Raw genomic sequence first — 17481 nt, 5'->3', positions numbered from 1 at the left:
AACAGTACATCTTTTTATTGTAACCCTGGACAAGCACACCTGATTCAACTGTCAACTAATCATCAAGCCCTCAATGAGTTGAATGAGTTTTTTTTTTGTCAAGGGCTACAACAAAACTGTGTACTGTTGAGGGTACTCGAGGACCAGGGTTGGGAAACACTGTTCTATAGGGTCAGTGAAGACAATTATATTTTAAGTGAGAGATATCTGGAGGCACGAGACAGTATATATATATATTGGTTTCTGTGTTTTATAATGGATATCGACAAATATCTGCAGCATCCTCCCCTTGAGCGGAAAGAAAGTTAATATCACATCACCACACTACTTAAATCAAAGCCTTTGTGTCAAGGGACATTATAAGAAAATCTCAGTTTCAACGACTTATTGGCATTTCCTTTGTATAACAGCTTAACACTCAGTTGTGTGACAATTAGCTTTTTAATTATTTTGTTAGCATGACTTTCTTATACCAATACACAAGCAGGTTACAGTTTCAACAGCAAATTACATTAAGGCACTCTTAAAAAGGTTTATTAGCATATCAAAAGTGCTGGCTAGTAGCCTACAGTAGAGGAGGAAAATATATCTGGCAGCAGCGTAAAGGCTGGAGAGTAAACATCAAATGCACTGATATCTTCAGGAACATTGAACAAGCAGATATTCCATTTAAGATCAGCGATTCCCTTCAAAAGTCTGTTTTAGACTGGTTGTTCCTTCTCGAAATGACATCATTGGTATATTTTAAGCTCTAATACTCTGTGTAAGGAAACATTATGAGCAAACATGTTTTACACTTTTCAACAGAACCTTATAGAACATAGAATTATATTTTGAATCCAAATATAAAGTTGATGGCCTCACAGAAGTGTGCTCGGTGTTCGTCCAATGTGTTGCGCAAACATGTGTTTCTTCCTTCTCGTCATGGAACTTGAAGGGTTGATGAGTCTTGCATGGAGTATTTCTACACAAACTGTTCCAGGTTCTCCATACACGTACTTGAAGCTGTAGGAAATGTAAGGGAAAATAAAACACATTTACTATGTAAATATATTATCACATCAATTAAGACTAATTAAGATTTGTCCAGATTAGTTGTGTTATGTTTATAGTAATGTGTGTCCTGAAATAACCTCATGACAAAAGTATTGGACAAGTCTTTACGTGAAGTATATTAACACCACCCTTCCAATAGCCTACCCATCAAGCAGACAAAGTTGTGAGGAAAAACACTGTCTGAACCAACCCCAGGAGAGCTAAGATTGGTGTATGTCCTCAGTCATGTGTCATCAGCATTTATGTAACTCAAATTGTAGTTATATAAGTGTCTCAATCACATATTACAGGATGACACATTCCTTTTAAAAGCCTCTTAGTTCGGGAGACATCCATGTCTAATGATCTGATTGATGTCTGGACCGTTAAGTCTGTTAAGGTCCAGACCATCCACTGTCCTTGTCCTCAGAGAGATCATGAGAGGTGACAGAAAGGTCATTAGCACTGTCAGATGGTGTGAAAGTGTTGTTGGGTGCGTATGTATGTATGTATGTGTGTGTATGTGTATGTGTATGTGTATGTGTATGTGTATGTGTGTGTGTGTGTGTGTGTGTGTGTGTGTGTGTGTGTGTGTGTGTGTGTGTGTGTGTGTGTGTGTGTGGGTGTGTGTGTGTGTGTGTGGGAGGGTGGGTGGGTGGGTGGAACGCATGTCTTATCCCTCTTCCTTTGACTCCTCAGATGTGAAGTGATCAGTAATAACACAGTGATGGTTATGTATAGGAAATTATTCTGACATTAGCTTCAGTTACAGTTCTACTGAAGACCTTAACATATTGCCATGCACTTTCTTCCACTTTGTTCTGAATCTCATTAGCTACATAGTGACGGTGTGATGAAATGTTTTAATAATAAATAAAGCAAACATTGAACAATTACACAACAATTGTTCAGCAGAAATACAAAACACCTTCCTAATATTTACTTGCGTTTCCCTTTGCCCTCAGAACTGCCTCAACTAATCAGGGCATGGACTCTACAAGGTGTTGATAGAGTTGCACAGGGATGCTGGCCCATGTCGACTCCAATGCTTCCCACAGTTGTGTCAAATTGGCTGGATGTCCTTCGGGTGGTGGATCATTCTTGATTTTTTATTTTTACCTTTATTTTACTAGGCAAGTCAGTTAAGAACAAATTCTTATTTTCAATGACGGCCTAGGAACAGTGGGTTAACTGCCTGTTCAGGGGCAGAACGACAGATTTGTACCTTGTCAGCTCAGGGATTTGCTCTTGCAACCTTCCGGTTACTAGTCCAACACTCTAACCACTAGGCTACCCTGCCGCCCCAACTGCGTTGCAGTTCTTAACACAAACCGGTGTGCCTGGCAACTACTATCATACCTCGTTCAAAGGCACTTCAATCTTTTTTCTTGTCCATTCACCCTCTGAATGGCACACATACACAATCCATGTCTCAATTGTCTCAAGGCTTAAAAATCCTTCTATAACCAGTCTCCTCCCCTTCATCTACACTGATTGAAATGAATTGAACAAGTGACATCAATAAGGGATCATATCTTTTACCTGGATTCACCTGGACAGACTATGTCATGGAAAGATCAATTGTTCTTAATGTTTTGTATACTCCGTTCATATTGTTACATGTTTATTTCAAAAAGCGTAACCTCTCTCTCTCACACACACACACACACACACACACACACACACACACACACACACACACACACACACACACACACACACACACAACACACACACACACACACTCAAACAGATCATTGTTACACAAGAGGATTAAGGCAGTCAATAATGAGTTAATTACTGTTTAAGTTACTGGGCAAGCAATCATGCATATTACTGTAAGTATACAGAGTACAGACATGGCATAAGAACATTGCAATGTGGAAAAGAGATTCTAAAAACACATGCAAAATAATAAATATTAAGTTAGTGCAACACAATGATTTAATCAGTGTACATTTGATTTGCACTGTACCTTCAGACCAGTTATTTATAATATGTCAGTAAAAAAGTTCATTCTAGCTTTGTTATCCAAAAGTAGAAACATAAAAAATATCCAATAATATTTGACATATTATACAAGCAGTCAAGCACATTTTGGCCTCCTGTCGGAAACCAAAGTTACAGCATTACTGTCTTCCAGCCACTAGAGAGAGGCAGAGTTTGACTTCAAGTATCAAAACAAGCTCTGGTATGGATACACAACATCACTATGTATGTAAACAGTGACAGAGTGTGATTAGAATGAGAGTTTCAGGTCAGTATGTGTTACAATGATTAAGACAAGAACAAACTGATGCAACAGAGAAGCCAGCATACAGCATACAGTTCAACACACTAGCCAGCCAATGAGAAACCTCAAAAGTGCTGTCAGTCAAAGCAAAGGAAGTGATGTTAGGTAGCTAGTGTCAACAGTTGCAGGTTGGTTACATGAGCATACAGCATGGCTTCTTTCTCTTTTGAATCTTTTGAATCTTTAAGATACCTGGGGCTGGGTGCTTCTCTGTCCCGTCCATCTGTCCGTCTGAATATGGGTAGCATGCCTCTTTGGCCTGTTGACCAGGGTAGACCAACTTCTTTGACGCTGTGTACGGTGACGCATTGTTAGCGTTAATATTAGCGGTGGGCTCTGCCATGTACTGTATTAATTTCTGTTGAGGTTGAGAGTGATGATAACCCCAGTTGTTGCATCCATCCCGGTTGTAGGTGTTAAGCTGAGGGTTACTCTCGTCCACCCCATCCTCATCGCCAATGACGACAAGCTCAGCCCGGATGGACCCTTCGTAGCCCAGACCACGTCCACTGTCATCCTTGGCGGTTTGGTAGCCCATAAAGATCGCAGTGATAGGCTCAGATGTGTCTATGGCGTTCAGGATACTGAAGTGCAAGTCTTCCTGGTAGATCGGAGATGATTTCTGGTCCTTTTTAGCCAACGAGTTGTAAAACATCCCGCCTTGCTGGCTCTCTCTAGGGCTATGGTAGGAGTTGTGGGTGGGGTGAAACTCCCCGCCATAGGAGAAAGGGTTCTGGTTGTACCCGTTGGTTGGCTGGTAGTACTCCTCGTCCTTCCTGCAGATGAAAGAGGGGACTGGAATGTGAGGGGAGGAGGAGAGACTCTCCGGCCCTGAGTAGTGGACTCCATCAATGTAGTGGAGCTCCTTCCTGGAGAGGACGTCATGCTCATACAACTCCTGCTGATACCCATTCCCATTGGTTCCTTGGAGGACTTTAGCATGACTCTGTTGGGGCCTGTTAGAGGCTGAGGCACTCCTGCCGGAGGTGGTGGAGAATGCAGGCACTGATTTCTGGTGAACCTGATGGTCCTGTGAGAAAGCTCCGCTTTGAGGCATCTTCTGTACTATAGCCTTTCGGAGCAGCTTCTCCACCTCCATAGGGCTGAGCTCCTGGTGGCTCCGAAGGTCACAGGGGGTGGAGAATGCAGGCACTGGTTCCTGGTGGACCAAAGGGCCACAGGGGGTGGAGAATACAGGCACTGCTTCCTGGTGGCCACGAGGGCCACAGTTGGGGGAGAATGCAGGCACTGGTTCCTGGTGGCCACGAGGCCCACAGTTTGGGGAGAATGCAGGCACTGGTTCCTGGTGGCCCCGAGGGCTATAGTTGGGGGAGAATGCAGGCACTGCTTCCTGGTGGCCACGAGGGCCACAGTTGGGGGAGAATGCAGGCACTGGTTCCTGGTGGCCCAGAGGGCCACAGTTGGGGGAAATTACAGGCACTGGTTCCTGGTGGCCCCGAGGGCTATAGTTGGGGGAGAATGCAGGTGCTGATTCCTGATGGCCCTGGTGGCCCCGAGGTCCTCTCTGAGACTTCTTCTGTTCTGTGGCTGCTCGCAGTAGCTCCTCCACCTCTATAGGGCTGAGCTCATCCACTCCATTCCCCAGGTGAGACCCATCAGACTGCAGGGCATAGACGGACTTACGGCCGTCGTCGTAGACTTTAACCCCTCTCTGCTGGAGCTCCTGGGGGTTGACGGTGGATGTAGACAGGACCCGGCTCTCCCCGGTACGGAGGTCCTTCTGGACGTTGATCTCCATTGCAAACATGGCTGGAGGAAAAGAGAAGGAGGAGAGACAGAGAGTATGAGGAAGGGAGAGATGGAGAGAGAGATGGGTTGAAATTAGATACAAATAGGGTTTTGACATATCTATAGTACACGCTATTGTTGTAATAAATGTTACTATGAAGTTTCTTACTTTGTTTGGGTGTGTCCTTATTAAATTTAAAGGACTGCTTCCTTGAAATTTGAGGCTTGTAGAACTTTGGGACATCTAGACTAGCTGGGGAAATATAGATTGGCTCTGTGAAAAAAACAAGCTATGTTTTTTGTATTACCAATGATTATGTGTATAGTGTAACATGCTTGATCAAATACATTAAATGAATAACACAATCAGAAACTTAGCAAAAGGCCTTACCTTCTTTGAAATTCTCATTTGCCTCCTGTAAGACAACATACATACAGCACTTTTAGAGATACAACTCAGATCAACAAAACCTCAGATTAACAGTACCCTCATTGTGGCCAAAGCAAAACATCTAAACCAGAAATATCTCAATGTCAATTATGTTATGTCCAAGTACCTTTATTATCTCCTCAGGGGTTTTCTCAATAGCCTTCAGTCTCTTCAGTATGAAGCCCTCGTTTTTTGATATCATCGTCTCTTCCCTCTCCATAGCCTCAATCTCTTTCTCAATCCTACAAGCCGAGACAGAAAGGGTCAAAGGTCATATCACCTCATAGACAGGCGGAGAAGGGATGAAGAACGGATCAGTGAACTGACAGTTTTCTCATCTTCGGGAAGACTTCCTTTTCTGGCTCTAATCTCGTCAGAGGTGTAACTTGGCAAACTGATCATGGCTGGCAGCAGACAGACTCAGGGTCAACCACCAGGGCATCCCACCTCTGACAACCCCATCAATGCTGTGCTATCCCACCCAACTGGCATTAAATCACCCCATTAGAATAGCACAACCCTGTCACTTGACACCTACAGTTCAAATGGCTATACCCCAAAGCGGTACGACCCTAACAGATTGGAACCTACCCTGTGAAATACAAAAAAGTGTCCATTCAGTTGAGATGGGTGGATCAGGAGGGGGGAGGGCAGAATGAGTCTATTTGTGGATGTCCCTCACTCTTACTAAAGAAACAAAAAGACCAGAACACCACCCTTTAATAGTGACAAATACCTATATGTTTAAATCCAAGGTGGTTTTCGTTAGGTAAAAAAAAAGAACTCTGTTACTTCCATCTCAGTTACGGGTGTCTTATTACCAGCACCTTATGGGTTTCAGGGAACGCACTGACTGCCACTTGGACCAATCTACGGACAAATATAGGTCTAACTGGACAGTTGATGGGTTACCCTTCACCGCAGACAGTCCAATACACGTTGCCAGGGTGTTGAGCATAGAAATAAAATAAATAAAAGAGGCGTCCCCATTTAAAAGCAACACTTCACCGTAAGTGGTACAGATTTAACATGGATAAGGTTTAATCGAATGAAGCATCCAAGATGAAAAACATATCTAGACATACCAAGGCCTATATTCCATCAGGCAGCCATGTTACTAAATGAGCAATGTAAACATACTGTAGATCAGTTTAGACATGAACAAATGGAGTATCAGGCTTACTGTACCTGTGGATGCTGGTCTGGAGGAACTTAGTTTGTTGTTGATCTCCCCTCAAAGTCTCTCTCTGTTGTGGGCTCTGGATGGCTGCTCCATCCATGAGCCATTGCTCTCTCAAGGACTTTTTCTGTTCAAAGTAAGAGAGAGTGACACAGCATTATGTCTTAACTGTCATGAATGACGTGTTATTTTTGCACTCTAACATATGTCTTTAATGGACAGCTCAGCCACAGTGACCATAAAATCTAAAAACTGTCATCGAGCTTTGATACTTGGAACTCAAGCTGTCATTAGATAGTTATGAATTATTGAAACAATGTGGTTTGACAATATGACAGTAAGATAAACTGTAATGTTATCACTTCATTGATGGTCAAATGACCTAACTGTACCTTTAAGTGCTGAAGCTTTAATTTCTCCTTGTCAATCTCCATCTTTTTATGAGCAATGTCCTCTTGGACTTTCCTCTTATCCTACAGATAAAGTATTTAAAAAAGAAAGTTGTGAACCTTAAAGTACTTGACACAGATATTATGCAGTCGTTGATTTGCTGTAAGAGAAGCAGAACTCTAGGTCAGTTTACCGTTATGGCTTGGAGCCGCTCCTTGACCAGGTCTGCCTCTTCCATACCGACCCTGGACCAAAGAAAAATTAAGAAAGAAAAAACAATGGCGATGAGAAGGAAACTCTGGAACAAAAACAACAGCTAAAATGTGATGCGTTGACACACATACCAGTCATCCAGTGAATAGTGCTTTATGATCCATTGAGAGGGAAGGTTAAAGGGATACGTCACCTTTTTATGTGAACTATCCTTTTAACAGTTGAACCAGGAAGAGTGTCAGTGGTGATTGACACACTTTGAAAGAGTGACTTGAAAAATTTGACCAGAAACAAGAGGGTTTGAGTTCCACCACAGATGACAAATGACCTAGTCATTAATGAGGGATTTCACACTCAATTCTACCTGACCAGACCTGAAACAAGAGTCTGGTCTAGCCAATAACACACTCAATTTTTGGTCTGAGAGAGCATAGTATTCAGGCCCCTAATATCATATTACAGAAATGTACTGACCTGCAAGGCAAGAGTCTCCAACTGGAATGCCGATACGCATACTTTCAAAAATCATAAAGTGCAAAAACGAATGCACTCTGGGGTACCTTAGGGGTGTGCTTCTGTGTGTGGTGACAGTGACAGTGATGACCTATGGCCCTGAAAGGGCATGCCAGCATCTCCCTGGTCTCTCCTTACATCTTTCCACGAAATGTGAGCCCTACCGCAGACTTCCTGTCTCTCACCATGCTCCACAGATATTCTAGACTAGCTATTTTCTCAGACAGCCCCCTTAATGGGATGACTCAGCAGCAGCCTCTATATTTGCTCTTCACATAGAGGTAGCAACCTGAAAGAGATAGCAGTCTGATAAGTAAGGAGAATATGGGGGCCTTCCAGTTACTGGTAAAATGTTCTGTACATACAGTTGAAGTCAGAAGTTTACATACAGTGGGGCGAAAAAGTATTTAGTCAGCCAACAATTGTGCAAGTTCTCCCACTTAAAAAGACGAGAGAGGCCTGTAATTTTCATCATAGGTACACTTCAACAATGACAGACAAAATGAGAAAAAAAATCCAGAAAATCACATTGTAGGATTTTTAATGAATTTATTTGCAAATTATGGTGGAAAATAAGTATTTGGTCACCTACAAACAAGCAAGATTTCTGGCTCTCACAGACCTGTAACTTCTTCTTTAAGAGGCTCCTCTGTCCTCCACTCGTTACCTGTATTAATGGCACCTGTTTGAACTTGTTATCGGTATAAAAGACACCTGTCCACAACCTCAAACAGTCACACTCCAAACTCCACTATGGCCAAGACCAAAGAGCTGTCAAAGGACTCCAGAAACAAAATTGTAGACCTGCACCAGGCTGGGAAGACTGAATCTGTAATAGGTAAGCAGCTTGGTTTGAAGAAATCAACTGTGGGAGCAATTATTAGGAAATTGAAGATATACAAGACCACTGATAATCTCCCTCGATCTGGGGCTCTACGCAAGATCTCACCCCGTGGGGTCAAAATGATCACAATAACAGTAAGCAAAAATCCCAGAACCACACGGGGGGACCTAGTGAATGACCTGCAGAGAGCTGGGACCAAAGTAACAAAGCCTACCATCAGTAACACACTACGCCGCCAGGGACTCAAATCCTGCAGTGCCAGACGTGTCCCCCTGCTTAAGCCAGTACATGTCCAGGCCCGTCTGGAGTTTGCTAGAGAGCATTTGGATGATCCAGAAGAAGATTGGGAGAATGTCATATGGTCAGATGAAACCAAAATATAACTTTTTGGTAAAAACTCAACTCGTCGTGTTTGGAGGACAAAGAATGCTGAGTTGCATCCAAAGAACACCATACCTACTGTGAAGCATGGGGTGGAAACATCATGCTTTGGGGCTGTTTTTCTGCAAAGGAACCAGGACGACTAATCCGTGTAAAGGAAAGAATGAATAGGGCCATGTATCGTGAGATTTTGAGTGAAAACCTCCTTCCATCAGCAAGGGCATTGAAGATGAAACGTGGCTGGGTCTTTCAGCATGACAATGATCCCATACACACCGCCCGGGCAACAAAAGAGTGGCTTCGTAAGAAGCATTTCAAGGTCCTGGAGTGGCCTAGCCAGTCTCCAGATCTCAACCCCATAGAAAATCTTTGGAGGGAGTTGAAAGTCTGTGTTGCCTAGCAACAGCCCCAAAACATCACTGCTCTAGAGGAGATCTGCATGGAGGAATGGGCCAAAATACCAGCAACAGTGTGTGACAACCTTGTGAAGACTTACATAAATCGTTTGACCTCTGTCATTGCCAACAAAGGGTATATAACAAAGTATTGAGATAAACTTTTGTTATTGACCAAATACTTATTTTCCACCATAATTTGCAAATAAATTCATAAAAAATCCTAATATGTGATTTTCTGGATTTTTTTTTCTCATTTTGTCTGTCATAATTGAAGTGTACCTATGATGAAAATTACAGGCCTCTCTCATCTTTTTAAGTGGGAGAACTTGCACAATTGGTGGCTGACTAAATACTTTTTTTGCCCCACTGTACACTTAGGTTGGAGTCATTAAAACGTGTTTTTCAACCACTCCACAAATGTATTGTTAACAAACAATAGTTTTGGCAAGTCGGGTTGGGACATCTACTTTGTGCATGACACAAGTAATTTTTTCCAACAATTGTTAACAGACAGATTATTTCACTTATTATTCACTGTATCACAATTCCAGTGGGTCAGAGGTGTACATACACTAAGTGGACTGTGCCTTTAACCAGCTTGGAAAATTCCATAAAATGATGTCATGGGTTTAGAAGCTCTGATAGGCTAATTGACATAATTTGAGTCAATTGGAGGTGTACCTGTGGATGTATTTCAAGGCCTACCTTCAAACTCAGTGCCTCTTTGCTTGACATCATGGGAAAATTAATAGAAATCAGCCAAGACCTCAGAAAAACAATTGGAGACCTCCACAAGTCTGGTTCATCCTTGGGAGCAATTTCCAAATGCCTGAAGGTACCACGTTCATCTGTACAAACAATAGTACACAAGTATAAACACAATGGGAACATGCAGCCGTCATACCGCTCAGGAAGGAGACGCGTTTTGTCTCCTAGAGATGAACGTATTTTGGTGCGAAAAGTGCTAATCAATCCCAGAACAACAGCAAAGGACCTTGTGAAGATGCTGGAGGAAACGGGTACAAGAGTATATTTATCCACAGTAAAACGCATCCTATATCGACATAACTTGAAAGGCCGCTCAGCAAGGAAGAAGCCACTGCTCCAAAACCACCATAAAAAAAACAACTATGGTTTGCAATTGCACAGTTGGAAGTTCGTACTTTTTGGAGAAATTTATTCTGGTCTGATGAAACGAAAATAGAACTGTTTGGCTATAATGACCACCGTTATGTTTGGAGAAAAAAGGGGAAGGCTTGCAAGCCGAAGAACACCAAACCGTGAACACCCAACCGTGAAGCACGGGGGTGGCAGTATCATGGGGTACTTTGCTGCAGGAGGGCATGGTGCACTTCACAAAACAGATGGCATCATGAGGGAGGAAAAGTATGTGGATATATTGAAGCAACATCTCAAGACATCAGTCAGGAAGTTAAAGCTTGGTCACAAATGGGTCTTCCAAATGGACAATGACCCCAAGCATACTTCCAAAGTTGTGGAAAAATGGCTTAAGGACAACAAAGTCAAGGTATTGGAGTGGCCATCACAAAGCCCTGACCTCAATCCTATAGAAAATGTGTTGGCAGAATTGAAAAAGCGTGTGCGAGCGAGGAGGCCTTACAAACCTGACTCAGTTACACCAGCTCTGTCAGGAGGCATGGGCCAAAATTCACCAACTTATTGTGGGAAGCTTGTGGAAGGCTACTTGAAACATTTGACCCAAGTTAAACAATATAAAGGCAATGCTACCAAATACTAATTGAGTGTATGTAAACATCTGACAAGAAAAAGTAAAATAAATCATTCTCTGTACTATTATTCTGACATTTAAACATCTTAAAATAAAGTGGTGATCCTAACTGACTTTAGACAGGGGATTTTTACTAGGATTAAATGTCAGGAATTGTGAAAAACTGAGTTTAAATGTATTTGGCTGAGGTGTACGTAAACTTCCGACTTCAACTGTAACTGCTTATTCCCCCTGATTCTGGTAATCCTCTAACTGGAATTTCTGAAATAAACAAAAATTGGGGGATTCAGGGAAAGTTTCTCTTTTGCAACCTTAACTACAATATACACCTTAACTACAGAAAGTAGTCACACCCCATGACCAAATTTTGTTGTGTTACAGACTGAATTTAAAATGGATTAAATAGAGATTTTTGGTCACTGGCCTACACACAATACCCCATAATGTCAATGTGGGATTATGTTTTTCGAAATTGTAACAAATTAATAAAACATGAAAAGCTGAAACGTCTTGAGTCAATAATTATTACATTCTTTGTTATGGCAAGCCTAAATAAGTTCAGGAGAAAAATGTGCTTAACAAGTTGAATGGACATTTTTGAATGACTACCTCATCTCTGTACCCCACACATACATTTATCTGTAAGGTCCCTCAGTCACACTGGGAATTTCAAGCACAGATTCAACCACAAAGACCAGGGAGGTTTTCCAATGCCTCGCACCTATTGGTAGATGGGTAAAAAAAGCAGACATTGAATATCCCTTTGAGTATGGTGAAGTTATTAATTACAATTTGGATGGTGTATCAATACACCCAGTCACTACAAATATACAGGCACCCTTCCTAACTCAGCTGCCGGAGAGTAAGGAAACCGCTCAAGGATATTACCATGAGTTCAATGGTGACTTTAAAACAGGTACAGAGTTTAATGGCTGTGATAGGACAAATCTGAGGATGGATCAACAACATGGTTGTTACTCCACAATACTAACCTAATTAACAGAGTGAAAAGAAGGAAGCCTGTACAGAAAAAAAACATTACAAAACATGTCTCCTACACACCTGGTTTCAATCCCATTCATTACCTGTTGTGTATTTAACCCTCTGTTTCCCATCATGTCTTTGTCAGAGATTGTTTTATGTTCAGTTTCGTGTTGTTTGTATTTGGTGCGGGACGGGTCCTCGTACCCAATTTGTTTAATTTGTATTTATGGTTTTTGGAGTTATGTTTTGTTTTATTAAATTACTCCATTTTACCAAGTTTAATTCTCCTGCGCCTGACTTCCCTACCACCTATACACACAATTGTGACACACTCTCCATATTTTCAAGAATAGTGGTGGCTGTCTCATGTTATGGGTATGGTTGTAATCGTTAAGGCTTGGGAGTTTTTCAGGATAAAAAAGAAACGGAATGTAGCTTAACACAGGCAAAATCCTAGAGAAAAACCTGGTTCAGTTTGCTTTCCACCAGAGACTGGTAGATCAATTCACCTTTCAGCAGAACAATAACCTATAAAACAAGGCCATATCTACACTGGAGTTGCTTACCAAGAACACAGTGAATGTTCCTGAGTGGCCAAGTTACAGTTTTTACTTAAATCTACTTGAAAATCTATGGTAAGACCTGAAAATGGTTGTCTAGCTAAGATCAACAACTAATTTGACAGATCTTGAAGACGTTTGAAAATAATGGTTAAATGTTGCACAATCCAGGTATAGAAAGCGCTTAATAGATTAACTCAGAAAGACTCACAGCTGTAATCACTGCCAAAGGTGATTCTACAAAATATTGATTCAGGGGTGTGAATACTTAAGTAAATTAGATATTTCTGTAATTCATTTCCAAGAAAATGTGCAAACATTATTGGGTATTGTGTGTAGATGGGTGAGACTTTTTTTGCAAATATTTAATCCATTTTGTATTCAGGCTGTAACACAACAAAATGTGGAATAAGTCAAGGGGTTTGAATCTTTTCTGAAGACACTGTAAACTCAAGGAGAGTCTATAAATAGGAGGTCATAACAACAATAGACAAGTGTTGCACTCTGCGGCAAAGCATGCGTCTGTTTGTCCCCAAAACAGAGATAAGCACAGTTCCTGTTCTTCATTTACGTTATTACATGTTTGGGGTTCTTCTATGAGGACATGGGAGATACACTACTCTGATATTGTAGGAGGAAATGGGGTGATGTAGAAACATTTGGGCAGCTGTTATGGTTGTAAATGTTATTGACATAAAGCCCTTGTGATGAAATATTGCCAGGTGGCATAGGGCCAGTTATGTCTATCATGATTACAGTGACATCATCACACAGCTCTGTATAAACAATGCAATTCAAATTCAAATTATTTTCCTGTTTAAAATCAAAAGGCTAAATATTATTTAAAACAAGAATACATTAGAAAAATCCTCATTGAAAATGAATGGCACTTTTCAGTTCTTGAAGGGGAATTTCAATGAATCTCCTGATTAGAAAGAACTGAAACAGGACTCACTGATCCCAACCCTGGTCAGCATTATGAACTGTGCCATATGTCCTCCCACATGTGACAAAGACTGCATTTCTCTGACCAATCACATCAGATCTTTTCATATCAGATCTTTCAGACCAATTAGTGAAAAAAAGCTCAGAATTGGGCTGCCTGTGTAAACCCAGCCTAATTTGGCTGGACACAGCTTTGACCCTTAGTTCATCACTTCTAATAAGGTTTGAGACCTGATGAAAGACTTAAGAAACATGTTTAGCTGGCCTGATATGTCACACTTGGGCGCATATAGAGCGTTGCAGTATGCAGACTCTTTTCTTTTCTTTATAGACATATTATAGGCTACTTCTTCATCAGCACCTGCCCAGATCAATCGGATGTGTTTCAATGTCCCCAATATGTCCCCATGTGAAGAGTGGCAGCTACAAACTGTGATGGTCAGTTCCCAGCTCCAATCCCTCCTCAGGCAGACTGACAGTTTTAGTGGAAGGAGGTTTTCTCTAAGCTGCCTGCCCTAAGCTGATCACTGCGGTGATTTAGCCAGGCAGCAAATCTGTTGGGGCATCTGCTTCCACAACAATAACTGCATGGACACATGGTTTTCAAAAGGGCACATGTACAGTAGGATGGTAAAACAGTATGCATATTTGTAGTATACAATTTCATGTGCATTCTTCCTTCATTTTCTTTATGCTTTATGCTATTATTTAATGGGTGTGCATTTCATTCCAATATAGAGCTTTGCATGAGTATAGGGCTCATGCAAAGTATTTGTCAAAACCATAGCCTAGATGCACAAAGAATGCCCAAACGATGAGACATAAATGCTGTATATTCTGGACCTATTTTGGTAAATTAGAATAGTTTATTCACACAAGTATAAGGTGAACACGAAGGAAACCAAAGGAGAACACGCGCTTGAGTACACTGCACAAACATTGGACGGAGGAAAAGTCGTCTGTGATTTTGCAGCTCTCACATGAGTGAAACAACAGTGTCCCAAGTAAAAGTTCCTATAAAATGACAATAAATCCCCATGCCTTCCCATGTTAGAACAGGAACACTGGCGGTAAAAACTGAAGTGGTTTAAATGAAGAGATCACTGGAGACCCCGCAGTGCGCCTGTCCAATTGTTTTATACATGCACGCTAAAAGAGAAATTGAACATATGAGAGTGAATTTATGTTGAAATGATTTAAAAATAACGAACTCAGGTTAAAACCTAAAACCTATACAAAGTTATAATATATGCAGGATCTTAATTTGACCTATATTGTCACAGCAGCATACAGAGCAGCAACAGGATTTTAAAGTTTAGTCCATAATGTTGCTTGATCGGTGGTTAGGCTATTAGCCTTATCTTACAACATTGCCAAGCAAAAACGGATTGAGAAAATGGCAAGAACACTCACCAGTTGTGCGTGAACAAATGCTGGATATGGATTATAAATGCCTTGGTGACACAAGTTCACTATTGGTGGACAGCTTAAAGCGCTCTGTCCTAAACAACGTGACAGTCAGGTACAGCGCGGGTGCCTTGAAAAGAGCCAAGCGAATGCATGATTGGCAGCTTGCCTTTACACCAATAGCAACAGGGCAAGTGTTGTATCCCACTGAGCACAGATGTCAGTTCAACGCCAACGTCACATTTGGTTGAGTTGTCCACTAACGTGAATTCAATGTGAAATCAACCAAAAATGTCACCATGTAATTGGATTTGGGTTTGATAAAAATAATAATAAACGAAATTTCCTTACATTGATGACTTTTTGCAAATCCAATCAGTTTTCCACCTAGATTCAAAGTCATAACATAGATTTTTTTAGTTGAAATTACTTTGAAAAATGTTGATTCAACCAGATTTGCGTTAGTATATGAATCAAAAGTCCCAATGCACTTTTCTATTTTTGGAATCCAAAATAGATAGATTCCAGAAAAAGTTACAAAACTCCCGTAGCCTACTTCACAGAGAACGTGCCGAGAAGTTGACAAAACAAAAATGACAACAGACGAGGTACAATAGAGCCACAGACACAATAGAGCAAACAGGTATGATTTTCTCTTTCATTTTGAGCCCACGGCAAGAAAGCACCAAAGCCTGCTGGGCTAACGGGTTACCACTAGATAACACAGCCACAAAGTTTGTGAATAGCATGAGGTGTGGCTAACATTAGCCAGCTTGAGCTAGGATACGAACTCGATAGCACAGAGTAGACCCTCCACATTACGTTGAGAAATAGTGCATTGTGGGTAGTTTAGACTTTTTTCCGTAAATAAGTAAATAAATATGTAATAACTCAAAAACATAACTACATTTGTACTTATAGGTAACCAGATTGTGACTACAACTAAGTTACTGAGTCTGACCACACTGTGTTGTTACATTGGTGAGTAAAAACAGCTTCCTACCCGTTATCTGAAGCTTTGAGAAAGCCATGTGCTTGCTCTCATCATCTCACTGTGAAACAAAGTTCCTCTTTGCTTTCCTTGCAAAGTTCCAAATTGGCCTTTTCTCTAAATGTGCATAGCTGTCTTTGCTTTGATCCTCCTTGACAAACATGGACAGACATTGACCTAGAACCTAGAATAATTAGAAACCCAAAATAGTCATCCATCACAGTCATGCTATTTTGAACAATTCATTTATTTATTATGTCACATTCCAGGGAATGTTTTGGAGTTTTTTATCAACTACTTCGACCATGGGACAGACCGTGTCCTGAACACCCATAGCACATGCATGTTTACGGCCAAGTCGTTAAAGATTCCATAAATAACTGACACGTGCTCCAAGCACATCCATCATGCAGGCATGTGGGGACAGGTGTGGGAAGTGGGAGTGTAACTATGGCAACAACACACGTCTCCAAATACCCATGTCTGTCTGTGTGAGTCATGTTATAAGGTTTTGCACTTGTGGCTTCACTCCCTGCCTGTTTTCTCCTCTAAGCTCAGTGTGTTTATTTCTGTTTGAGTATTTCCAGGAATGCATTTTTGGGCTATGTTGTAGGTCTCCTTCTCTCATCTCAGTGGAACGTCCAACAGTTAGCTCATAGGTACAGAGTAGACCTGCTGGTCAAACAATAATGCATCCACAAATCACCTCAGCATGGGACAGCTCACAGACTGCACCAGAACACACCCAGGTGGGAGACATTCCTACGTTGTGTTGCGCTTGTTTGTGCTCCCATTAAGAAATGTCACCCTCGGTGGCATGAGACATTCTTAGTGCAGCCTCTAATGAACAGGAACACGTCAGTAGCGATCAGAACACGCAGGCAGTGACACATGCATGCACACAAACACACATACACACACACACGCACACACACACGCACACACACACACACGCATACACACACACAAACACACATGCGCGCACACACACACACACACACACACACACACACACACACACACACACACACACACACACACACACACACACACACACACACACACACGCACGCACACACACAAAAACGCGCAAACACACATGCACACACACACACACATACACACACACACACACACACAGAGAGGATATTGAGTTAACAGTATACAGTATATAACATAATTCCTACTCTGCAAAAGGCTTCTTGTGGGATTTGAGTATGAAATGTCTTTGAGTACTCAAATCCCATACAGAAGCAGAAATCATGGCAATCATACAGTACCAGTCAAAAGTTTGGACACACCAACTCATTCCAAAGTTTTTCTTAATTTTTAAAAATGTCTGGATTGTAGAATAATAGTGAAGACATCAAAACTATGAAATAACACATGTGGAGTAACCCAAAAAATGTTAAACAAAT

The 17481-nt window shown here is 41.4% G+C and overlaps 1 protein-coding gene across 2 annotated transcripts; it reads right to left on the bottom strand.

The window, feature by feature from the left end:
* Positions 1–362: 362 nt before the first annotated feature.
* palmda (palmdelphin a) lies at positions 363–15735 on the bottom strand. 2 transcript variants are annotated; one of them, XM_024391850.2, is made up of 9 exons: positions 15079–15735; positions 7271–7322; positions 7080–7160; positions 6696–6814; positions 5635–5749; positions 5469–5493; positions 5247–5351; positions 3521–5098; positions 363–1005 (listed from the first exon to the last, which is right to left on the bottom strand). In XM_024391850.2, exons 2-9 carry the CDS (start codon positions 7313–7315, stop codon positions 965–967), a joined length of 2109 nt encoding a protein of 702 aa, XP_024247618.1. In that variant the 5' UTR covers positions 7316–7322; positions 15079–15735; the 3' UTR covers positions 363–964. The 2 variants fall into 2 exon arrangements, with proteins under 2 accessions (XP_024247618.1, XP_024247619.1); XM_024391851.2 differs by lacking the exon at positions 363–1005 and having other exon boundaries at positions 2546–5098; positions 5247–5330.
* Positions 15736–17481: the final 1746 nt, after the last annotated feature.

This window comes from Oncorhynchus tshawytscha, linkage group LG28 (genome assembly GCF_018296145.1).
Source record: "Oncorhynchus tshawytscha isolate Ot180627B linkage group LG28, Otsh_v2.0, whole genome shotgun sequence".
NCBI classification, from domain to species: Eukaryota; Metazoa; Chordata; class Actinopteri; order Salmoniformes; family Salmonidae; genus Oncorhynchus; species Oncorhynchus tshawytscha.
The sequence above is the reverse complement of the archived record's forward strand: the minus strand, read 5'-3'. Positions and strand labels throughout refer to the sequence as shown.

Bases quoted from the DNA above. Each gene is read 5' to 3' on its own strand.
- palmda (XM_024391850.2), bottom strand. From the start codon at position 7,315: ATGGAAGAGGCAGACCTGGTCAAGGAGCGGCTCCAAGCCATAACG. The intron at 5,750-6,695 runs GTACAGTAAGCC...CTCGGCTTGTAG, and splicing joins CTCCAGACCAGCATCCACAG to GATTGAGAAAGAGATTGAGG. The intron at 5,494-5,634 runs GTACTTGGACAT...GTTGTCTTACAG, and splicing joins CCCCTGAGGAGATAATAAAG to GAGGCAAATGAGAATTTCAA.